General features: G+C 55.3%; 1 protein-coding gene across 3 annotated transcripts; it reads right to left on the reverse strand.

Moving 5' to 3' along the window:
• Positions 1 to 474: 474 nt before the first annotated feature.
• On the reverse strand, positions 475 to 24,755 carry LDLRAP1 (low density lipoprotein receptor adaptor protein 1). 3 transcript variants are annotated; one of them, XM_082672152.1, is made up of 9 exons: positions 24,627 to 24,755; positions 16,082 to 16,224; positions 15,151 to 15,263; positions 12,745 to 12,859; positions 7,134 to 7,206; positions 6,662 to 6,748; positions 6,008 to 6,138; positions 4,293 to 4,324; positions 475 to 2,505 (listed from the first exon to the last, which is right to left on the reverse strand). In XM_082672152.1, exons 1-9 carry the CDS (start codon positions 24,712 to 24,714, stop codon positions 2,361 to 2,363), a joined length of 927 nt encoding a protein of 308 aa, XP_082528278.1. In that variant the 5' UTR covers positions 24,715 to 24,755; the 3' UTR covers positions 475 to 2,360. The 3 variants fall into 3 exon arrangements, with proteins under 3 accessions (XP_082528278.1, XP_082528277.1, XP_082528279.1); XM_082672151.1 differs by having other exon boundaries at positions 4,293 to 4,327; XM_082672153.1 differs by having other exon boundaries at positions 4,293 to 4,327; positions 24,623 to 24,690.
• Positions 24,756 to 25,198: the final 443 nt, after the last annotated feature.

The following is a 25,198-nucleotide window of genomic DNA, read 5'->3' on the forward strand; positions in this document are numbered from 1 at the left end:
CACCCTAGTACCCAATCACACCCAAGCCACACGTTCTGAGTCCACATGGACAGGGAGGGTGTCTGGACTGCTGTCCCCAGCACTGAATCCCAGGCCTGGTTTGTGTTTAGCACAAAGTCTGTCAAATGAATAAACATCATGGACTCATTTGAGAATGTGATGGAAATGAGAGACACCATCCCCAAGAAAAATGTATGTGTGGCCACACGTATAATGTACATTTCAAGGGGTCACAGACCCTGGTTAGGAGGCCTTGACCTAGGTTTTCAGAGGCCTCTCCAGTGCTGAGCTCACTAAGCTATCCAGAGATGACCTCATGGCACAACCCATCTGCCTGGTGGAAAGGGGGCCCTCACAGACCGTTATCCCCCATGTCTGGGTCTGTGGCCACCACTGCTCCAACCACCCAGGGCAGGGGCTGCCCAAGGCCACGCTCCTACGCGGCCACGACACTCCACGCAAGTGCTCTTTGTATTTCAAAAAGAGAACATTTATTACTTATTTTTTTCCTCATTAGAACTTCCTTTACAGCAACACAAAGTAAAGCACAACAAAACTTATTTGTAGACACAAGGGGAGCACACTGACCACTGTTGGCCAGAGACCAGATGAAGGCCCCATGGAGACTCACACAAACACAGCACAGCCTTTCTCAGGTCTCCTGGACCCTCGTGCCAAGGGTGGCCTGTGTCAGGTCCAAGCCCTGCTGCCTCACGACAAATACAGGGGCTGATACCAAGGAGATCTGGGGTGGGCAGCGGGGGTGCAGGAGCTGGGCCAGGGAACGGAAGTTATCTTTACATTTTGATAAAGGCAATCCCACCCCACCTCTCACCCAGGCACTCCTGTCTCTGTGTTTTGATTCAGATGCTTAGTTAGATACGTAGATTCTAAGAAACGGTGTGTTTCCTGGGCTGGTGAAACCTGCTCCGACTATCACCAGAGACTTAAGCTTGGTAAAGCCAGGCCTGGGAGGCACCCGAGGATGAAGAAGGTGCTGGCGGCTTTGCTGGGAGCCCCATGGGGGTGAAAGGAGAGGAGGGGAGACTCTGAAGGCAGGTTGCTGCTGGTACGTCCCCGACCTGGGGTCGGAGCATCAGGAAGGAACAGCGTGATGCTTATGAAGTTTGGTTCTGTTTCACCCTCTGAATTAGCAGACTTCAAACACTTCCATTTCCACAGAAATCAACAGCGAGACAGCTAGCAGGGCACACAGGCTCATGCCAGTTACGTGAGTAAAGGCACCAGATGGTTTGTTATGAAACACATTTTGGTCAGAAAATAGCTGGGGCTTTTTGGTTCCTGGGAGGACAACAAAGCTAGAAAAAAGGAGGTGCGAGTTGTGAGAGGTGTGGGTGAGAAGGCAGCTTTGGCACCAGATCTGGGTTCTACTCCTGACTCTACCCCTTCCACGCGCGTGGTCTCAGTTTCCTCATCTAGAAACTGGCAACCAAACATTCGCAAACAAATCTAGGTGTCAGGTTTCACGCACTATCTCAGGAAGTACGGGGAGGTGGGGCTCAGACCAAAGAGCGGCGCGGGAAAACTTCATCCACGTGGAGGGGGAAGGGCGGGATGGGAGCTCTGCAGGAGGTGGTCACACAGATGACCCCACCGCCGCAGGCAGACTCTGGGAGTCCAGGGCAGCCAGTTACACCGGTTCCAAGCACCGCCGGGGACTTTGGGCCTCGTCTCTCGGAAGAAGGGCAGAAAGAAAGCTCTACGCAACGCAGCACCGTCGAGGAGCTGGGGGCCACACCTGCTGTGTGTGCTTTAAAGTGCCTGCCACGTGTTGTCTTTGGTCAGGGGCTGCCCCTCTGTCTCTGAGAGCCCCCAGGGCCAGGAGCCCAAGCCCCGGCCCGCTGGGCCCCCCACGGAAGGCGGGCTGGATGTCACAGTCTCCTCCCGCGGCTGTGTCGCCCTCCTGTGCTCAAAGGATGACAGAAATGAACGATCCGACTACTTTCAGTAAGGAGCAAGGGCACCTCCAGGGAAATCTGGGCCCTTGAAGAGAAGGGACAAGAAATGCTTTGGCCACCATCCTGACACCCACAGTGGAGCAGAGCTCGCTCAAGAGAGGGCAGAAAGCTGGCTATAACACTGCGCTCGCGCCTGATGCACAACCAGCTTCTGAGTTGAACCAGGAGTCACTGAATAAATATTCAAGGCATCTTTCAGTTCTCAGAGAAAGAACTGGGTTAAAAAAGAATCTCTCCTTCCCTCTGCTTGACTGGTTGCAGCTCTCATCTGCAGACTGACAGCGCTGCCGACTGAAGGACACTGGCTGGGGGTCCTGGAGCTGGCCCCCGCCCCCGACGTGGGTGGCTTTGGTTTGTCACGTGTCCCGCCAGCCCCAGGCCTCAGAAGTTGAAGAGGTCATCCGGCTCGGCGCCACCGCTGTCAGGCTTGTCCCAGTCGACAGGCGAGAGGCACTGGGCGTAATGAATGTCCTGTGCTGTCAGTCCAGTGTCCAGGACCTGAGGGTTCGTCCGAGATTGGGCAAGCCTGGAAGGCAGAGCTGTGTGAGCCGGAGGCCCAGGCAAGGGGCTGGCGGGGCCCCGAGGAGCTGGTCCAGCCTGGCCAGCACCAGGGTCAGAAGTGAGAGGACGTGGGTGGGAAAACGGCAGGACACATGGCCAAAGAAGCAAGACCCGGATGTCAGTAGAGGTGGCGCCTCTAACCAGAGAGCCTACCCTTGAGGGTCAAGGGGCTCAGAAAACTGTGGGGCAGGCAGTGGCGTTCCCACCACGGAGAGGCTGGGGCACCCACACCGTCCACAGCTCCATCAGGAAATGCCAGGAAAGAGGAGAAAGGGCAGCGCTGCCAGCGCAGAGAGGGGCATGCGTGAGAGCGAGCCTGGGGCAACCATGGAAGACCACTGGCTTTAACTATGTTCAACACAGTGCTGTTCACAAAGTAAATTCAAAAAGGGGCACAACTGAACGTACCAAGAATAGGGAGAGTTAAATAAATTACGGCCCATGTCCTTAAAAGAACATGAGGCAGTCAGTGAATGAGGTGTTTACAAGGAGTTTTTAACAGCCTGGAGAAATGCTCCTGATACACCAGCAGTAAGTGAAAATCAGGATCCCCAAATGCAAATATGATGAGCTGATCAATGCAAAAAAATGTATATGTATAGGATTAGCGTGAATTAAGCCCCAAAGTCAGGGCTGTGGGATTATGGGATGGTGTTATTTCCTGTTTAACGCTTTGCTGATTTTCCAAGTTGTTCATTAAGGGCACAAGACAATTTAGTAATCTGGAAAAAGTGAATGAAAGATTTCCTTCAAACAAGGGGGTTGTAGTCAGCCAGAGAAGCTGGGAAGATGATAAAAAGAATCATGAAGGGGCCACACACGCCGCTCCCCCGACCTGGGCTGCACCGAGAGGTTTCCACTGGTTCTGGCAGGAAGGGGATGGGGAAGCGGGGGAGGGCTGTAGGGGGGCTGCTGAGGGTCCCAAGGGAGAAAGGAAGGCCTGGCTGACCAGGGCCCAGTGCTCGGAAGCCTGAGCTGCCCAGGCCTCTCCTCAGCCAGCCTTCTTGGTGGCGTGTCCCCAAGCTGAAGGCAGCCATGGACAGAGATGGCCCCTGGAAAAAGGGGAAATGCCACCAGCCTCTGGTTAGACCAAATATCTCCTAATGGGACTCACATCCCTCCTCTACGTAATGCTCCATGGGCTTAATTAAACACTGCCTTTGAGCTTCCCTGGTGGCGCAGTGGTTGAGAGCCTGCCTGCCGATGCAGGGGACACGGGTCCGTGCCCCGGTCCGGGAAGATCCCACATGCCGCGGAGCGGCTGGGCCCGTGAGCCATGGCCGCTGAGCCTGCGTGTCCGGAGCCTGTGCTCCGCAACGGGAGAGGCCACAACAGTGAGAGGCCCGCGTACTGCAAAAAAAAAACAAAAAAAAACAAAAAAAAAACCCACTGCCTTCTCCCTGCCCCTTTCCATAAATGCAAAACCTCTGGAAGGAACAAAGCCTGCAGAAAAGCCCATTTTTGAAGGCTACACCAGGTGTAGGAAGAGGAAGCCAACCTGAGCTGTAGTGTGTTCAGTTCAGCTCAACCTGTGGTAGAGCGGTCACCAGGAATAGCTTTTGATTCAACAGCAAGAACTTTCTGGCAGACCTAGCCAGATAGTGAGCTCCCCACCCCTGGAGGTATCTGAGTTGAGATTTTTGCTCTGGGGAAGGTCAGAGTTCACATTCTCAGACATGGCAAAGGGCCCTGGAGACCAACCCCCAAGGGCCAGGCCTCCTCCCCCAGCACCAGGAGCCCACCTAACGTTACCTTGAAAATGCTTCATCCAGGCCATCATCCAGCTCCTTGGGGAAAACAAAGCAGGAGATAAGAACCCTCAGAGGGGGAGCCCGTGCTCGCAGCCGGGGCTTGTCCCAGCCCTGGGTAAGCTATAGGGACGTGGCACACAAGCGTAGGAGTCTGGTGGGCGCCTAGAGGAACAGGCACAGGCAGGCCTCCCACCTAGCTACTGCCACCAGCATCTCAGCACAGGGACCCAAACCTGGGATGTGGGACAGGAGAAAGGGCACCTAGGTGCCTAAAGACCTGGGGGTTCAATTCCCAGCTCTGCCACGACTCAGCAACACCTTAGGCAAGTCACTGCTCCTCTTTGAGACTCAGCTTTTCCTTCCACAAAATGAGGGGGTTGGACCGGACGACCTCTACAGCTTTCAAATTCCAAGAGGGAGGATGGGAAGAAGGTTTTCTAGCTTTCATCCACTTTCAGAAGCTGAGCCCAAATTCCAAGCTCACAAGGGATAGCTGATGGCAGGAATGCCACAGCCTAGGTGGGAAAACAATGGGCAAGGCTCCCTCCACAGCCTCCGGGAGGACGGGCAGGTGGCAAGGCTGGTTCCCAGACTGCAGAGAACAGGCTCGCAGTGCCTGCTTGGGGGACACTGGGTGGCCCCCAACAGGCAATGGGATTTGATAGGTTTTCAAGTCCATCAATGTTCCAGATTTTTAAAATTAAAGAGACGTGCATAGCACAGGGAGATCAGTTCGATGCTTTGTGACAACCTAGAGCGGTGGGATAGGGAGGGTGGGAGGGAGATGCAAGAAGGAACGGATATGGGGACATATGTATACATGTGGCTGATTCACTTAGTTGTACAGCAGAAACTAAAACAACAGTGTAAAGCAATTATACTCTAATACAGATTAAAAAAAAAGATTTTGCAAAAACGTAAAAAAAAAAAGAGACATGACAAGTAAAGTAACATGTCATTCTGCAATAGATCCTGGACTAGAAAAAGGACATTGGAGGGACAAGTGGAGAAATGTGAATCAGGTCTGTAGATTATATAAGTGTTGCATAAATGTTAACAATTTTGATCTTTGTAACGTGGTTATGTAAGATGTTAACAACTGAGGAATCTGTATGAAGAGGAACAGGAATTCTTTGTACCATTTCTGTAATTTTTTATCAGTCTGAAATTATTTCCAAATGAAAAAAATTTCTAATTTTTTAAATTAAAAAATTATGTTCCTCTGGGAGATTCTGCAGGCAGAGGTCATCATCATCACTAAAGAAGTGAAAAAGCTGAGACAAAGAGAGGTCAGAGTGCTTGCCCCGGGTCACAGAGTGAGTCAAGGGCCAGGCTGCCTGCCTGAGTCTCAGGCTCCGCGTTCAGGCGGCCGACGGGGAGAGGCTTCAGGAGCGAAGTGCCCATGCCGAGAACAAGGGGGCCTTTGGCTGGTCCTGCAGTGGGCAGAGCCATGGATGCTCAGGCCAAGAGGCCAGGCATTGTGAGGAGACAGCTGTGCCGGGAGCCAAGGCTGCTGGGGACGCAGCCCTAGGTTCAAAGGGGACATTGTTCATCCCCTACCCTGGGTCTGGCTGCTGGGCTGGGTCAGGCCCTCCTGGAGGCCTGCAAGTCACGGGCTCCAGGGTCTGCACCTTGGAGCTGCCTTAGGCCTCATCCAGGGATCAGGCCAAGGCTCACTGGATCCTGGGGGGGTCCCCAGGCCACATGACCACTCACCCAGACAACGCTGCTGCTGTTTAAGGCTTGAGGTCGCGGTGCCTCGTCCATGTTAGCGGTGTTAGCACTGACCATGGACAGTGGGGCCTTGGCTGTCTCTTCCAGGTCCAGCAGGTTCCCAGTGGCGACCACTATGAGGGGTCAGGTGCGTCAGGAGGAGAGGAGGTTCCTGTCTCCCAGCCCCATCCTGGAGCCTCCTGGGCTACCCTGGTCCCGACTCCCTCCTTGGGCATGGCCTTTCCAGCCCTTTCCACCCAGACCACCCAGAGCCCCACCTTGCACCTCCCGAAGCAGCTGGACGGCTGCCCACAGGGTGGGAAGCTCTCTCCCACTCATGGTTTAGGCTGAAACCCATATTCACAACAGGTATTAAGTTTTTTAAGAGATCACACAACAAGATGTAAAGTGTATAGGGAGAGATGTATACACAGGTTTATATACCTGTACAGGGACATATCTGGAGGAACATGCACCAAAACAAGTAATTTTCCCCCTTTACCTGCATTTGCTAATTTCTCTATAATAAACAAGCATTATTTATTTAACACCAAAACAAAGATAAAAACCCAGGAGTTTACCCCAGCCCAGGAGGGAGGGGGGCCCTCTGGATGAAGGGTCCCATGCCATGCAGCCCCTCCCCCGCCCAAGACTCACGGCTCTTCAGCGAAGGGGTGCTGTCTCGGCGGCCCCCCGCCAGGATGTCCCCTCCGTCTTGGCTGGTTTTCTCCCTCTTCTCCTTCTCTGTGGGACCAAGGCACAGCGCGTTGGAGCCCCCGACCCCAGCACTCCATCCCTAGCCATCACTGGGCAAGGGGTAGGCTGTGGCCAATCTCAGGGGGCAGGTGTTAGGTCTCCAGAATGGAGAAAAGGAACTCTGCATATTTCACTTAATCCTCACAAGGACCCTGGGGGAGGGAGACAACTGCTCCCAATTCTTCAGATGGGGAAACTGAGACTCGGAGGTGAAGGGGCCTGTGCAAAGCCACAAACCAGACAGGCGATGAAGCGGACGACCAGTCCAGGCCTGACTCCAGAGCCTTTACCATCCTCCCCGCCCCAACTGCTCTGCTGGTCGCCTTCAACGCCCCTGCACACCCCACCCACCATGTCCGCAAACAAGACTCACCTTCCTTGGATACCTGCCAAAACTCAAAAGCAACTTTGAAGGCCTGGGCTACTGTGAGGGTGACAGCCTGGGCCTGAAAAACAGGAAGTGGGGTCGGGGGAGGGGTACAGTGTTAGGCAGGTAAACGCAAGTCTCAACTGGAGGCCCAGGGACTCCAGGCCAGGCCCACCCTGGCTGTCCCAGGCTCTGGAATGCCTGATTGGTGGAGGCAGAGTCCTGGCCCCTCCCACACCACCAAAGCTGAGGTAATGAGGTCACACCTTCCCCAGGCAGCTGGGCCCCCTCTTCACTACGTGGAGCCCAGCCAAGATTCCCACGGGTACTCCAGTCCCCACCTTGGCAATGGCTATTCACCTCTACTTTTTTCCTTCGCCTTTGAGTTCCCCTAAATGCAAGTAACTGTGAGGCTTATTTCCTCCGAGAAGTCCTCTCTAATTACCTGAGGACTGCACACAGTAACTTAGTCCTTAAAATGAGAGAACAGAAAAGCCAGAGTTGGAAAGGGCCCCGCCACTGCCTGAATGAGCCACAGCTGGAGAGGCAAAGGTTAGACTCTGGTTACTACTACGCTGGGTCAGAGGGGCTTATAACTGAATGCCAGAGAGGCAGGAGGAGGCTTCTACATTTCCTGGCAGGCGCAATATGTCAATGAGGGCCCAGGGCAGAAGACTAAAACCATCCAGTGCCATAACCCACCTGTAAAGAAGGGCCACACCTTGTCCCTCAATCCCTGGGGGACTCCCATCTACTCCTTCAAACCCAACTCAAATGTCACCACCTCTCTCACGTCACATCATGTCGCGTCACAGGCACTGGGCTTCCACAGCCCTGCCTACCTCTCTCTGGTGTCACGCATATGAAAGTGTCACCAGCTCACATGCCTGTGTCACCCCACCTGGGTGCTCCCTGAAGGCAAGCATCGACTCTGAACACCCCTGTTTCCCAGAGCCCTCCAGGGGTGTCTAGGATGGTGGCTGAATTGCATTTGCCCAGGGGCAGGTCTCCTGAGGCCTTACACTCCAGCCAGGACCTACCCTTAGCCCACCTTCAACCCAGCCCTTTCCTCTCTGATTCCAGTTCAGAGTTAATCAGTTCAGCTTCTGGGAGTGGAAGTCCCAGAGCTCGCAACTGTAGCCGGAAGCGACATGTAGCGTCCTCTGCAAGCTCGGCCTGGGGAAGAAAGCCGCCAGACTCTTTCAAGTGTACGACAGGTTCAGGCCTAACCCGCCTCGGCCCCACTCCCTTCGCCTCCGCCAGACAACTCAATTTAATTGAGAAATGAATCTGTGGCTACTGCCTTTAAAACTTTTTTAAAATTTAAAATCCCTAAACAAGCTGACTGATCCATGCCAATTAAATTTCACGAAGTATAAAATCTCATTTGAATGTCTCTGTCATTTACATTTTTGATGGAAGTACGGGCGCTTTATGGCAAAACTTAAATATGGTAATTAAGTATGAAACTCTTCACAGCTGTTTACAATTTAAGCTGTCACGTCTGGATCAAGTTTAATAGACCCAGTTACCATTGAGAATTGCCCATGAAATAAATATATGGGCTAATTACCAGCCAGAGTCAGATCACTATACACCCAAGCAAGGGCTGGTCACCCAGTGTGGCAGGGAGATGGGAACGCCATTATTTTTGCCTCCAGGAAATCTGAGGGCACAAGCCTGACACTGTTTTTGCATAAATCTGCTTGTTCATTTGCATACATCCCCGCCCTTTCACCCCGAAGTCCTGAGCTGCAAGTTAAACCCAATATAACTCAAGATGCAGATGCATGCAGGTGGCTGGGCAGAGACTGGGAGGGGGTGGGCCCCGTTTTCCTGGGCGACTGCAGGAATCTAGGCACTAGCGATGGAAGGATTGCTCAGGCCTGCCCACTGAAAAGCCCTCCTTGACTCCGCAGGCCAGGAGCCTGCCCCTCCTGAGTGCCTCTGGCCTCTGGGTCTGTCTTATTACCCTGACCAGGTACTGCCTTGCCCAGTTTTTGACGTCCCTGTCTTGTTCTGGGTAACCAGGCTATTAGCTTCTCACGGGGACCAGGTCTAGCTTAGGGCTGCAGAGCTGGGCCAGGACCCCGGAATCCAGGACCCCAACCAGGTTCTCAAACCAAGTCGGGCCAGGTGCCCTGTACAGCCCTGCTGCCCAGAAGCATAAATCACTGCACAAAAGGATGACCTGAGGAATGCCAGTGGCCTGGGAGGGAGAATAGCCCTGCCGCGCCCGACCCCAGGTGGAATCAGGGAGCCCACCTGTACTGCAACCCTGGGCTCCCCACCGATGCCAGCAACGGCACCTTCACTTCAGAGCCCAGAGGCTGAAGTGCTGGCTGAGGGCTCCCAGGTGGGCAGATGGAAACACTTCTTTGTACAGAACCTTATCCTGGCCATGCCCAATAGAAGCCACAGGGAAAGAGAGGCCAGGCGGTTGGGCTGCCTGAGCTGAGCTGAACTGGTGGGTGACCCAGAAAGGGACCCATCTGCCCCTCGATCTGGGTGGGTCCTAGGCTTCTTGCTCATTCAGGCAGCCCAGCAAGGAAGGGTGGGGATGTGGAGGCTCTGGGCCCTTGGCCAGAACGACTGAGGGCTACGTCAGCGTGCAAATTCAAGGCTCCCCTGAGGCTGACTCTACCTAGCCATCCACCCAGGCTCTGGTGACGTCTGAACCCCCAACCCCCAATCATACCACTTCACTTTGCACCTCTGTGTCTTTGCACGTGCTGATTCCTGTGCTGGAGTGCACCCCCCCCCACCACCCTGCCCCATTTTGCTTGGCCTGGCAAACTCCTACTTACTACTCATCCTTCAAAGCCCACCTCAAAATGTCTCCTCTGAGAACTCTTCATGTGCCACCTCCAGAGTGACTTAATAACCTCCGCCTGAGAACCAAGCTCCCTGTATGCCCGTTACTGAATCCCGGCTCTTCTCTCCCGTTGCCTGGTTCGCATCTTCACGGCCACCCTGGGTCCCCAGTGCCCGACACGGAGCTCAGCCTGGGACAGGCAGCAGCAAGCACGTGGAGGGACCTGCCAGCAGGCGGGATGTGGACTGAGGCGCCCATTTCACCTCCTGCCTCCTCCTCAGAGACGTCCGCTCCGCCCTGAGAGTCTCAAGGTCTCCAACGTGGCCAGACGACAAGGCCATAACACACTGGCAGCTTGGGCTCAGCTGAGGCCTTGGGAGCCACAAGGACACCACACACATCAGGTGGTCTACTGACACCGCCTTGGGCTGGGCTGTCTCTCCAAGGGACCTCCCCAGGGCTCCCTGAAATGGGGAGGCCAGGTGGGAAAGGCTGGAGATGGACAAACCAATATCCAGCCGCTCCTGATGCACATGGGCCAAAAGCGAAGAGTCTGGGCCCTGGGTGTCCAGCAGGAGCCCGTCCCTCTGCCCGATGGCTCTGCTGTCAGCACCAAGCAGGCTGGCTGTTTTCCCCAGTACCTGACCTCTTGGCCTGGGGTAGACGGGTTTTGTTCAAGCCTGTCTAAAGTCCTCTGGCCCAAGGCCAGGCTCCCTTAGCCGCTGGGCCAGCATCCACTTGCTTTTACCCCCCACCTCCCCATCCCAGAGGAAGCCTCTACATGTTGGGAGCCCCTGCACTGCAGCAATGGCTGAGGGCCAGCTGCCCCTGCCCAGTGCCTGCTCTGGTCAGTGGGGAGGAAGAGACAAACAATGGGGACATAATGAGCTTGTTCTGTGGGAACAAGGCTGTCACGGGAGAAGCCACCGCAGCTCAGGGACCTAGGGCATCATGAGGCCCCGGGTGAGTGGCTGGCGACATCGAGTCTGCAGGGAAGAAACAAGGTGCACAAAAGAAACTGAGACCTTTCAGAACAATCCTGGAGGTCATTGAGGTGACCTCCTCATTCTGTTGATGGCATGCAGCCCAAAGAAGGTCAGGGTCTTATCCACAGTCACAGAGGATCAGGCCCCTGGTCTGTCTCCTCCTACAGTGCTCCTCCCACAAGACCTGTGGTAGGCTGAATCGTACTCCCTCCACCCCACCCCACCCCACCCCCTGGTAAGATGTCCACATTCTGATCCCTAGAACCTGTGAATGTTACTATACATGTCAAAAGGAACTTTGCAGATGTGATTAAGTTAAAGACTTTGAGATGGGGGATTATCCTGGATTACCCAGCGGGCCCAATCACAAAGGACCTTATGAGAGGGAGGCAGGAGGGTGAGAGTCAGAAATAGCAATGTGATGACAGAGCAGAGAGGGAGACTGGAAGATGCTCCACTGGCTCTGAAGTTGGAGAAGAGGGCCCTGAGGGGTAGCAGAAAGCCTGGGCGGGGTGGGGGTCACTTTAAGACTGTGATGTCCTGGATATGTCCTTGATGACATGGGGAGGGGAATGGATCCTGTCTCCTTGGCTACAAGGACCACAGGGCACAGGAACTGGGGCTCTGGGCTTCGCACACAGAGGTTAACAGAGGACAATACTAAATCAATAAATGTCGGGAACCTCCTTACAGGGCGGATGCTCAGATCTCGGGGGCCTCAGAAACAAAAACTTCAATGCCAAAGGCTGACTCCCTCCAGCTGCTTGCCACGAAGTTCAAGACAAAAGCCCAGAGACCACTGAGGTCCAGCTCGTCCCAGCTAGATGTGTCAGGGCGTCCTGGAAATGGGGTGAGGGACTCCTGGCTCCTCACAGCCATGCAAAGAGAGAAGAAACGTGGGTTTAGACCCTCTGCTAGCTAACGGCACCCTCTGCTAGATGACAGCTAGCTACATCATCTTCAGCAAGAGAGCTGACCTCTGTGAGGCTGTTTCCTCATTAAAAATAAAAATAAGGGCTTCCCTGGTGGCGCAGTGGTTGAGAGTCCGCCTGCCGATGCAGGGGACACGGGTTCGTGCCCCAGTCTGGGAAGATCCCACATGCCGCGGAGTGGCTGGGCCCGTGAGCCATGGCCGCTGAGCCTGCGCATCCGGAGCCTGTGCTCCGCAACGGGAGAGGCCACAACAGTGAGAGGCCCGCGTACCGCAAAAAAATAAAAATTAAAAAAAATTAACAAAAAATTAAAAATAAAAACAATGAATGCAGTTACAGCGCCCACCTTGCAGAGTTGTTCCGAGGAGTAAATGAGACGGTACCTTAAAGATTACCACTGAAACAGGCACAGAGTAGGTACCAAAATATGGCCATTTCCCTCCCTTCTCCGGCCACAGCGAGCCGGGTCCTCTGAGGGCTCTCGCCTTTGCCTTTCACACTGGGCACCTCTGATCACCAGTCTCTAGAGACTAATCCCTATAAGGCCCTGCACCTTATAGTGACAGGAGACCCCCCCCGCCCCAGACCTCAAATCCATCAAATCACATTGTAGAGAGGAAGCGGCTCAGGGCACTCACTGGGAACGAGGGCTTGTCGCTGCCCACAGGCCAGCCGAGGGCAGCCCATCCTGACAGGTGGCCCACCTGACTGTAGCCCTACACGGTGCCCTCAGCTCTCAGCACCCACTTGAGGTTCCCAGGGACTTCAGACTTTCTTTAACTGATGTCACCTTTGGGTCCTGCCTTCCCCCCAGTCAGGGCCCCCAAGGCAGGGCTGCCAAGGCGAGGCTAGAGCCTGCTCAAGCCCAGCCTCTCCCCACTGACCATCTTCCGCTTGGTGCAGAGGAAAGCGTGGCACTCAAGATTCTCGTTGTGCTGGCTCTGTGCGATGTACGCAAACACTTTGTCATGCATCTTGTCTGCTGTGCAGTAGGAGATTCTGAAAGGCAAGTGGCAAGTGTCACCAGACTCCGGCACAGGGGCCTGACTGCATCCCGAAAGCCCCTTAGAGCATCTCCCCTGAGTTCCAGAAAGCCTGCCATCCCACTCCACCAGGGTGGGACTCTGGGCCTAGCATCCTGGGCCATCCATGGGGTGCGGGAGAGTGGGGAAACCCAGGCTAGGCAAGAAGGAGTGGTGGTAAAGACTGGAGGAAGGGCTTCCCTGGTGGCACAGTGGTTAAGAATCCGTCTGCCAATGCAGGGGACACAGGTTCAAGCCCTGGTCCGGGAAGATCCCACATGCCGCGGAGCAACTAAGCCCGTGCGCCACAACAACTGAGCCCGCGCTCTACAGCCCACGAGCCACAACTACTGAGCCCGTGTGCCTAGAGCCCGTGCTCTGCAACAAGAGAAGCCACTGCAATGGGAAGCCCGCGCACCACAATGAAGAGTAGCTTCCGCTCACTGCAACTAGAGAAAGCCCACATGCAGCAATGAAGACCCAACACAGCCAAAAATAAATAAATTAAATAAAAAAAAAAAGACTGGAGGAAGGGCACATCCCCCCTCTACTGAGCCACATCCCTAAATAGTAGTAGGTGAGCCCTTACTGTACACCAGGCAATGTTCTAGATATCACCTCACTGCCCTCTGAGATGCGTTCTAGTACTATCCCCACTTTTCAGGTGAGAATACTAAGGCTAAGAGTCTCAGACCACCAGGCTAGTTTCCGGAGGCCATAACCACTGCCATGCTGCCTCTTAAGAGTTTGTGCTAACCAGCTGGAAAGGGGGGCAGGACACTACCCTGCCCACAATGCCCTTCACCTGAGTGTCCCCCACCTGCCCTCCCTTTGATCACACCCCTGCGCACAGGTCAGATGAGTTACAGGCCCATCTCTCCCAGGGTGACTGAGACTAATGACAGCTTCTCTTGGAGCTGTGGCCAGGGGAAAAGGAGCTGGGAGTAGGGCGGAGGCGTAGGAGGGAGACACAGCAGCTCCCTTCTCTTGAAACACCTTCTCCCCCCTTGTCTGATCCCTCCCCGCTGTCTCCAGTCATCCTGGGAATCCCAATCAGAAGAGGAGCTGGCAGCCCAGGGGCGGGACAGAAGCTCAGCAGACGCCCTCACCTCATGCGGCCCCAGTTTCAATCACAGGCATTGACAAAGGGATCATCACCACTTAAAACCCCCAGGTGGGCAGAAGGAGGGGGTGCCAGGTTCCCAACTGCCTCTTCTCCAACCCAGGGGATCCAGCCTCCTGTCCTCAATGCCCTGGGTCTTCGGTATCACTCAACTAGATCCTATTTTTCAAGCCCCAGCAAGGCGCCTCCTCCCGTGAGAGGTCCTCCCAAGTTTCCCCAGGCAGGCCTCTCCTTCTCTGCCCTCTTGGGAAACACTTATACTCTATCTCCCATGTCCTCTGCTCCATCCCCTCCTAGACTGGAAGCTCCTTGAAGGCAGGGGCTGGGTCTGATTGCTCACCCGGCACAGACCTCAGCAGAGCAGGTACTTGGACACCAGCTAGAAACTCTAAAACCATGCCCTCAACACACATCCACCCTCCCACCACCACCCCCCAACCCCAGTACTGGCTTTGCTCCAGCCAGCTGAGCCACCTGCTCGGAGACAAGGCAAGAGAGTGCAGGGACGAGAGGCCTGACAGAACTCTGGCCTCGGTGTCCTGGGCGTAGCTCGGCCACTATCTCACCACGTGGCCTTGGGCAATGGCCTCTCTGGGTCTCAGCTTCCCCACCTGGAAAATGGACCTGAGCTGCCTGTCTCTTCCAGCTCTGAAATTTTACAACTGACCAGCTAAGAGAGAGGCGGGGACAGCCTGAGGCTCCAAGGGCCGGGTCTGTTGCCCTGTGAACAGTGCCCACCCTCTACAGATATCATCTACACTCTGGCCTCAGACTCTGCCTGAGACCTCCCTGGACACCTGGCCAGATGTCCAGAGCTGAGCTGCTGCATTCCCAGCGAAAAAGGCCGTGACTGTGCAGCTCTCTGCTCCAAGCCTGACTCAGCAGCACACTTGGGGGTGGGGTGGGGGGCAGGGGTGTCCCAGGCCGGCTGCAACTAGTGATAATGGCTCACTGTGAGCCAGGCGCGGGGCATCCAGGGCTTCATAACCGCACACCGGGCGGGACCTGCTTCCAACCCCACACACAGATGAGGGAACTAAGGCCCCCAGGTCACCCAGATAGGAAGTGGTAGGGTCTGGATTCAGACAAAGCACTCCATCCGCTGCCCCGAGCAGCAGACTGAATGTGGGCAATGCTGAGCGTACCTGTAAATGGACACGTTCTCAATGAGCTGGTTGGTGATGTTGTCGGTCAGGATGATCCCCCGTGGCGACACCTTGAGAGTCACCTTCTGCAGCTTCTTCCCACTGGCCTTGGCCTTGGGGCAGACGTGGGTCAGAGGAGCCTACCTACCCACTTGGGACCCACCCTCGTGGGCTACACCCAGCTGCTCTAAGCCCCAGACGCGAGGCCCACGGGAGGCCTCACCTTAGGTGACCGGCAGACATGATGGGGAAGACAATTCAGCCAACACCTTCTTCTAATAAAAATAGGGACAAATGTCACTCACTGAGTACCTGCTGTCTGCCAAGCACGGGACCTCGAGTCATCCTCACAGGCGGCAGGGACTTGCCTCAGGAGAAACCAGACTCAGAGGGGTTAAGGGAGTTGCCCAAGGACACACAGCTAGGAGGGACCTCAGACTTTGAGGGCTGAACGCGCTATCACAGCCCAGCAGGATGGGGACTCCACGTTCCACCCACTGTACCTGCCAGGGCCTGAGCAGAGGGGGCCGAGACCACCAAGAGAGGCGAACTCATAGGGCACGTGCTCACTCAGAGCTGGGGAGGAAATCCAGTCCCTCAGGCCACAGGGCAAGTGGCTGGGTGCCAGCAGCCCTCCCACTATCCCTCCCTGGCACGAAGCTACCAACCCTCGGCCGGTGGCCTGAGCTGAGGGAGGGGAGGCTTAGAGAGGCCACGGCCACAGCAGCTGGAGAGGAGGACACTGGCCGGACCCTGCCAGCCCAACGGCTGCCCTCTCGACTCTCTAAGCTGGACGCAGGGGGACGCAGGGGCAGGGCAGCTGTAACACGTTCAGTCAGGGTGATATGCAGGGGATGGGTGCTGACCCCCCAAGCCCCAGAAGGAGCTACCCCTTCCTCGTGCTCCCACGCCCCACCCTGACTGGGCTCACCGTGGCCACGATCCTCTTGACGGCGGCGGCCGACAGCTCCTCACCCTTGGGCTGCTCCACCAGCGTCATGCCCAGGTACTTGAGGCTGAAGAGCATGCCCTCGAGCAGCGTCTCCCGAGTGTCTGTCCAGTTCTCGGGCAGCTCTGGGCACAGGAGGACAGGCGCTCAGACCCCGCTGGGCAGGGCCCACCACAGCGGCAGCGTCTGCAGCCCCCGTCTCCTAGGAAGACCCAGCAGGGACATTGGGGTCCCCCCATCTATCATTACTTTTATCTTTAATAAAGGAATAACATTTTCTAGTACGTACCAGGCACCATGGTAGGAAGTGTTACATAAAATCTTCTCATTGACCCTCATGAGGACCTATGAGGCAGACACTTTTATCATACCCATTTACAGACAAAGACACTGAGGCCCAGGGAGGCGAAATCACATGACCAAATCCACAGAGCCAGCAAGTGCAACAGCCAAGAATCAAACTCTTATTTTCAGATCCGAAGCCCAGACTCTTAACTTCAATGTTAACACTTGCTGAGGGCAAACCATGCCATTTTCTTATTGAATCTTCAACGCAATCCGGTGAGATGGGTGTTATTCCCACTTTACGGATTAGGAAACTGAGGCTCAGAGAGGTGAAGTCGTCAGACAAAGGCCACATACAATGAGGAAAGGGTTGGAGTCAGAATTCAAAACTGGGTGGTTCCCATGGCCCCAGCCTGGCCTGCTTTCCTCCATCTGCACAGCCACAGAGACCAAAAGGTAGGGAGGAGGGAGACCAGGAAAGAGACAGCAGCCCAAGGAGGGTGGGCGTGGGGTAAGGCTTAGTGGGGAAATGGGGAGGTGACTGCTCAAAAACCATCATAGGAAGGCCACTGAATCCGGAAGACCTGGGTTCGAATCCCAGCTCTGCTTCCCCCCACCTGCATGGTCTTGGGGAAGGCCCCTCTCCTCTTTGAGACTAATAATGCCTGGGCTACAGCAACGGCACACAGCAGGACACATGGGAAGGGTCCTCTGAAAGCTCTGATCACGACTGAGGTCAGGAAGGTTGGGAAATGAGGGGATGAGCCTGGCTCACTGGGTGGTGAAACAGACCAGGAGGGAGAGTTGAAAAGAGGCCTCCATTTCACCCCACCCACATGAGAGAAGGCCCTGAGCAGGCAGAGGGACAGGAGGGGAAGTGTGGTCTTCACTGTGGGAGGGGTCATACAAGAATTCACAGGAGTACCTCGTCTCCCAAACTGAGACCCAGGTGAGGAGGAATTTGTTAACCTGTCATCCAGAGCCTGGCATGCAGCTGGCATTCCTGAGTGAAGGAACCCAGACAACCCCAAGGCTTTCAGGCCTGCAACGCCCCAACCCCATCCTCAGCTCTGGACCCTGGACCACTGCCCTCCAGCCTCTGCCCTTAGGCCTCCACCCCACATGAAGCCAACCCCCACTGAGAAGACCCCAAAGTGACCCCATCCTCTGTCCCATCAACCATGAGTCTATTTCATTTGATCCTCCAAAGAGAATCAGAAAGTCCCCGAGGTGTCCCAGTCCTGGGTTTGGTGATGGGAACCCTGGAGCAACTCAGACATGGGCCTTGCTCTCAAAGAAACCAAGAATATTGCCACCGTCAGGGCAAAACAGAGCTACAGTAACAACAAAGCAGCAGCTCTCACCACTACCTCTAACACTCACGGCTACCTCGCAAGCTGGCATTCTTTCATTCCCATTTCACAGAGGAGGAAACTGAGGCTCAAAGGACAAGTAATTTGCCAAATTATTTGTCTATTTGACACTTAAAGCCCAAGTTCCTAACCATCAGGCGAACGCTATCTTGCCATGAGGCAAACTACCCTCAGTTTAGCAAAAGGTCATGGAGAAGTTCCTAGAGCCAGAGGTATTTCCCCCCATAATTCTTAATTCCTGAGGCTTCCTCTCTGTATGGAGATGCCTGGACCATCACTTTCAACTCAATATGCATCTAAGCAAGGGCGGCAGACTATGTGCTGCCATGCCTGTCGCCTGTGTCCTTGGCAGACATTGCTAATCAACTGCAGCCCTATTCCCTCTGATTTAAAGGCTTTGGACTGTTTCTCAATAAAAGGCTCCTGGCTGGCAATACCAATCCATCAGGGGTGGCCTTGTTCATCTCATTACCCATCCCTGCCCCACAGCAAACATCCTTCCTCTCCCCATTTTCATGTCTTCTCTCTCCCATTTCCGCCAGCTCAGCCCTTTCCTGGCCCCTCTCCAAATCCACTTCCGCTCCCTCCATTCCAAAAGGGCCAAAGCTTGCCAAGGTCACAGACGACCTCTTTGCTGTCAAAACATTCCCCAGTCCCCCCTGACCTCTGAAATACTCGGCATTTTTCTGCAATCCTCCTTCCCTGGCCTGACCCTTCCCCTCTTCTATGGCCTCCTGGAACAGAGCCCTGGTAGACTGGTTGCCACTCATCAGCCTCAGAGACCCTCTGCCCAACCTCCTCACTTGACAGACGATAAAACTGAGGCCCAGAGAAGGATGGGACTTGTGCAAGGTCACACAGCAATCAGAGGGACCCCAGCTCCCAAAGCACTACAGGCAACTCCCACAAGGACTGTTGCGAAATTATAGGTTGCCCAGCCTCGTCTCCCCCCAATATCCCTGCACGCAAGCACACGCACACACATGCAGGCACGCACACAGCAGACGATCCAATTAGACACAGCTTCTTCCCATGACGTTACATTTACTTTCCCACTTCTGTGCCTTTGCTCAAGGAGCTCCCTCTACCAGAAATGCCCTTCCCTTTGCTTGATTGAAACCCCTCGCACCCAGCCTCCTCCAGGAAGGCCTTCTTTGAGGCAGTATAGCCTAGTGGTTAAGAGCAAGGGCCTGAATCCTCGAATCCACTGAGTGAGCCTGAGCAAGTTAATTTCCCTGAGCCTCAGCTCTCTCTTCTATAAAGTGGGAGAAGCAAATGTCTCCAGCTCACAGGGCTGTGGTGACCCTTTGATGAGATAATGAGCCAATAAAATGTAATGTGCTTAGCACAGGGCCCCACCCATGGTTTTGCCTCCTGGGGCCTGTCCCTGCTGTCAGGGGTTTCTCTGCCCCTCCTGAGTATGGATCTCCTTCTCTTCCTCCCACAGCCATATCACAACCACCAAGCTGCTGCCTGCTGTGTGTTTTCCTCTTGAAGGACTGCCACGCATGTCTGCCTCCCCCAGGAGCTAGTATGGAGAAGGGGCATCCCCGCTCAATGTTGCTGCTGTCTCATTCTACTTCTCCCTGCCCCTCCCAGGCCCAGCAGAGATCCTCCTGCCCCTCCAGGGAACCCTGCCTCCGCGCCCATACTTCTGGGCATGATTCATCTCTTCAGTGAGGTATAAGTTCTCTCACACCCCACTCCCTCCCTGAAGAAACCAGAACCAAAGAGCACTCAATAAAGACAGAGGTAGGGTTCACTGCCACACCGGCCCGGTCACCATCCAGCCACCTCGGATAGGCTGGAGGCCATGTGCTCCTTCCCAGGAGGAGCCCAGGGTTTCAGGAAGAGCTCCCGGAGGCCCCCAGGCAAATACAGGCCTGAGTCCACAACGCTGTTCCGGTCCTCGTTATTTTTGGCCCGGTCGTGGGTAATGACTGCACTATTTTAACTTTACGATTTTACAGATGACCTGCTGTCAGAATTAGCTGGGGATGGATGGACCATATGCCCAGTCTAACTTGTAGCTGCAAACATATACTCTTTTCTTATTAAGCGGGCCCCTGCCCAGGCGTCAGAGCTCTTGTGCCCTTGTGCCCCTTCTGCTGCCCTGGGAGACCCAGCCTGGCTGGTGCCTGGAACATCGGAGCTGCAGCCAAACCCATGGGCCAGGGGGGAACCTCCAGCAGGGGTCCTGGCCTCCAGCCTCCTCCGGCCTGGTGGGGATATGGCCTCAGAAGCCACAGAGTGACACCTCAAAAGAGGACCCAAGCTCTGCTGTGACCTGGAGTGTGGTTGCTTCTCTAGGCCACAGTCTCCTTATCTGACAAATGGGCTCAGGCCTGCAGGAGCATCATCAGAAAAAGGCTCAGCATGTGAAAAGTGCGAGGCAAATTGGAGAAGTTGTTAAGACTATCAAAAGAAAATAATAATTTCAAAAAGGTAATTCCCTGCGGTCCAGTGTTTAGGACTCGGCGCTTTCACTGCGGGGGCCCGGGTTCAATCCCTGGTCGGGAAATAAGATCCTGCAAGCTGTGGGGCACGGCCAAAAAAAAAAAAAAAAAAAAGATAATAGCAGCAGCTACCATTCCTAAGTACCTACTTTACTGTAAGAAAAAAATATGCTGTCAAGGTTAAAATGATGAGGTCTGGAGACGGGCTGTGGGGTTCATAGTCACTCTACCTCCCTGGTCCTTGGTTTCGTCATTTAAAAATGGGGACAACAACTGTACCCACCCTATGGGGTTGCTGTGAGGATGAAATTAGTATACACGAGGTAGGCTTAGAACGGTACCTGGTAGATACCAAGTGTGAGTGTTGTGTCATTACCAAGGGTCAAGTGCAAAGAGCCTTAATGTGTACATAGCCATTTGCAGTACTTTATGAGAAGAGTCAAGGATATAGTAGGACTCCCATTTCACAGATGAAGACGCTCAGAGGTGTCTGGCCATGACTCAATCCACAGTGCTGGGCCTTGAATCCATAGCTGTGCTCTCTGCCCTCTCCTGCAGCCCACCAAGCCCCTTCCCATGAGCAGGGCCAGGCTCGGGGTCATCCAAGAACGGGTATCCTGTCCTGGAGGCTGCCTGAAAGGAGCGTCTGGCTCACTTTCAGTGGGCAGTGGGTGACCTGACTCCTTCAAGCCACACACCCCTCCCTCTGCCGCCAGACCTGTGAGAAGCAGCGTCCCAGCCTCCAGTTAAATGTCCCTTGCACTTGCTGTTCCCTCTGGCTGGAATGCTGTTCCCAGATTCCTCCCTCCTTGTACTGTATTCTTATGTGTGTTCCACACCTTCTCCGAGAGGCCTTCCCTGACCCCCTGCACTGACACTCTCAGTGCCCCACCTTTATCTCCTCGGCGGGTACCATTTCCACACACGCCACCTGACACGCCACTCTCTGGCTGCCGGAGACTCAGATGCCCATGGGGGCTGGGGCAGTAAGAGCTCCTGTTCCCAGCAGCCCCCTCCCACCACTGACAGGAACTGCCCCTCAAATGGAGTAACTGCTCCAGAGCTCCCCACAGGTGGCATCCCAGCCGCCCACAATGGAAACTGGCTTCGTGTTGTCCACTCTTTGGACTCCTTTCCCTTCTTGCTTCTCCTGCGAACACTTCCTGGGATCTCTTCCCAAATAAGTGACTTTACTCAGATCCCTATCTCAGCATCTGCTTCTAGAAGAACCCAAACAAAGACACCACCCATCATTTCCTCACCTGCTTTATCTTTCTCCTCTTGGCGTCACCACTACCCACAAGCACCCCACTTATCTGCACCCTGGTCATGCTGTCTACCTCCTCCCCCAGAGGGCTGGCGCTATCTGAAGAGAGATGGATGCATTCCGCAGACTCGCCGACACCTCTAACAGTGCCCGACACACAGTCAGTGCTCAATACGTATTATGGTTTGGGCTTTATTTATATTTTTCATTATAAACATTATAAATAAGGATGAATAGATCTTCCGTCCCCCACCTACCACCATGAACCAGCTTTGTTGAAACCAGCTTTGTTTTTACCCATTCTCATGGAGTTCTCTGACAACCCGTAGAGGAGCCCGAGGGTCAGAGGGAGTCCTCTTGGAAATAAGCGTATGGAGGGGCCAGGGTGAACCACCCTTCCAGGCAGCTGGACGAAAGGAAAACCCAGGGCAGGGACTGAGACAGAATATTTATGGTTTCCAAAGAGGTGGGGGGAAAAGCCACGTGTGGGAGAAGGAGAGAGCCCTCCTTCAAAGTCAGCACTAACTGGGAGACAGGGAGCCATGAGGTTCAGGGCAAAGAAAGCTGTCTGCCGCTGGCTTTGCTCTGGGACCTCAGGCAAGTCCTTCTCTGGGCTCCAGTTTCTCTGCAAATAAAACAATGATCACGCTGATCCCAGCTGAGGGCCTTGAGGGGTGAGGAGCAAGTCACAGCCAACAGCGGGTATCAAATCTAATCTTGTACACACTGATGTGTATAAAATGGGTGACTAATAAGAAAATATAAATAAATAAAAATTAAACATTAAAAAAAAAAACCTAACGTTAACTCCAGTGGCTTCAGCCTGACCCCAAAACTCAAGCACAGTGCTCAGACCTTCTTGAGGGTTGGGTCCAAGGCCTGGCTGGGACACCACCACAGGCCAGGCTGCCCCAGCACTTCCACCCCAGACACACCGCATGGCTTCCCTCTCTACTTGTGGCCATGTCGGGGCCAGTGACTCCACTTCCCTGAGCCTCAGGCTCCTTTATCTGACAAATGAATCTGATAGGAATCCCTGCTCTGTCACCTCTGAGGAGCAAATGCACTAATGGAGGCAAAAACACTATGTAAAAGGTAGAGGGACAAAAGCAGTAGTTACCATTTACTGACCTCTTTCTCTATGCCAGGCAAAACATGATTTCAGTTAACCCAAAAAAAATCTGTGGTGGGTACTCCTGTTATTAACAGTTTACAGATCAGAAAACTGACTTAATAACCAGGGACAGGTGGGGATTCGACCTCGCTTATTCTGGGTCTAGAAGGCTCCAGGATGGCACTCTGGGCTTACTGGGGTCTGCCTAATAGGAAGGCTCTTCTTTCCTCTTCTTTCCTCCACAGACGTAGACAGGCTCTGAGCCCCCAAAACTCTTTCCACCACACTAAGTATCATGTTGAAGGTCCACATGACAGGCAGCGGGAAGGGGAATGGGGGAGAAGGAAACCACCAGTTAGGTGCCAGAAGGAAGTGTTACTGTCAACAACCTTCTCAACATCCCTACCGGGTTAGAACTGTTATGTCCATTTTGCGGATGAGGAAACTGAGGTTCAGAAAGGAAAAGTGACTTGTCCAACATCAGAGCAGGCAGGAGAAACTCTTTTCCACCATCCAAGGTGGCTAACTCTCACCCTTCCCCATATCGAGTGAAGGACGCCAAGGGAAGGGGGGGCTCCTGAGTTTCCTTCCCTTGCCCAGAGCCCCACCCCCCTCCCTTATCCCTAGAGAAAACTGCAGGGTTCCCCCACTGGAACAGGCCGTCATTCTCAGTCCTGATCAAATCCCACAAATATTTAAAGGAGCTATTTTGGGAGTCAATAAATGTGGGAGATGGGTGCATCCCTGGCTAGTCCAGTCCTAATGGTCTCTGACCCCACCCCCACCAGTAGACACCAGCCCACGTTCCCAATGCCAGTCTTGTCTTGGTTTAGGAGGCAGGCACAGCTGGAACCACACAGCCGGGCAAGAGGCGGGGCAGGGCAGGCTCCCTAGGCCCAGACACGCTGGCACTCCTGGGCCTCTCCTGGGCCTAGCGAACTAGGGCTCCCCTGGCGGAGCCCTGGAAGGCCAAGAGGGAAGGGGGTGGGGTGTGACTGTACTGACAGCGGCTTCCTGGTGCCTGGAGAGGCCAGGGTCCCAGGCGGTTGGGGCATGGGGGGCAGTGTGCAGGAGTCCTGCCTTCGGCTCCATATCTACCAGGAAGGCTTGAGTGACCCCAGACAAGCCCCTCCGTTTCTCCTTGTGAAAAGGTCTGGGTTTCTCAGGCCTCAGGGGAGGGTGCCAGGTGACGGGTTCCCTGAGAGTAACTGGAGACAGGGAGAGGAGGGGGAGCCGGATGAGGTTCCTCTCAGGCTCCCAGACGCCCCTGGGAGAGGTGGCGGCAGAGTCTGCCATTCGCCCGGGCGCCCAGGGACATCGGAAGTTCAAGCGGGGAGGTGCGAGAAACAAACAGGTTTCAAAAATAGCCAGGAGGCCGGCCGTGGCACCTGGACCCAGCCAGAGGAGGGGACAACGAGGTCTAGATGGGCCGGTGTGTGGTAGGTACCTCCCGAGACCCCAGGTTGAGCCTCGCCCCCAACTTCAAGTAGGTACCTGCAAACCCGGGCTCACACTGAGTCGGCTTCTGGGCGCCCGGGAGTCAAAAGGTAACCGCGTGGTGGGGGAAGGGGGCAAGGGGGCTCCCGCCGGCCGCTGACCTCGGGGCCAGAGTGCTGGGGTGCGGGATGGGGGTATCTTCCCAAGCCCCTGCCCCCTGCTCCCTCCCCCGGGTACCGACGCTGAGCTCCTGCCTCCCCTGGCTGTCCAAAGAGGGGACGTGCTGGGGTCGCGCAAGTCTCTTCCTCTGACCTGCAACCTCCCTCCGACTGCAGCCCGCACCTGGGGACCCCGAGCTCCGGTTTCTTCCCCCAGCTTCTGCCCTTCCTCCCCAGCCGCACAGAATGGGGACGGGAGTAGGAACGCAGCTTGACCCTCGGCGACCCCAAATCCCGCAGGGCCGGGTAAGGTCGCTCCGGACCGCAGGGCGCGACTCAGGCCCTGCCTCTCCCCCCCCCACCGTCCCGGGACTCTGAGGAGGGGCGTCCGTGCGCCCCGACCCCCGCCCGGCCCCGGTGGTCGCGCACGCACTCACTCCGGTGCCGGCCGCCGCCCCCCCAGCTCTGCTTGGCGAGGCTGGGGCTCCTGATCAGCGCCCGCCCGGCGGACTTGAGTGCGTCCATAGCCGCTCGGGCCGCCGCCGCCGCCGCCGCCGCAGCCAAAACTCCGTCAGGGAAAACTTTCCGCCGGGGCCGGGTGGCTCACGGGCTCCGCGCTCCTCCCCTCCCCCGCGCGAGCTCCGCGCCGACGTCCGCCGGGGCGGGGCGAGGGCTGGCCAGGCTCCGCCCCCGGCCCCGCCTCGCCCGGTCTCTGCCCCAGTTGCCCAAGGCTGTCCAGACAAAGGGCGCCCCTGAGGCAGCGAGCCGGAAGCCCTCGACGCCCTCTCTTTTCCTCCAGGTAGGAGGCTGAGGGTCGGAGAACCGCTTCTCCCGCCGCGGGAGGCGCTGGCCTAGGATTTCTAGACAGCTGAAAGTTACTTGGAGACCATTTTACAGATGGGGAGACTGAGGACGGGAGAGAATGGGCTTGTACAAGAGGAAGGTGATGCCCATCGCAGTGGGAGGCTTGGAAAGAGCTGACGGTGGTAGAATTTTGCTGGGACCAGGG

The sequence above is a fragment of the Grampus griseus genome, assembly GCF_964374135.1.
Source record: "Grampus griseus genome assembly, chromosome: 1".
NCBI lineage: Eukaryota > Metazoa > Chordata > Mammalia > Artiodactyla > Delphinidae > Grampus > Grampus griseus.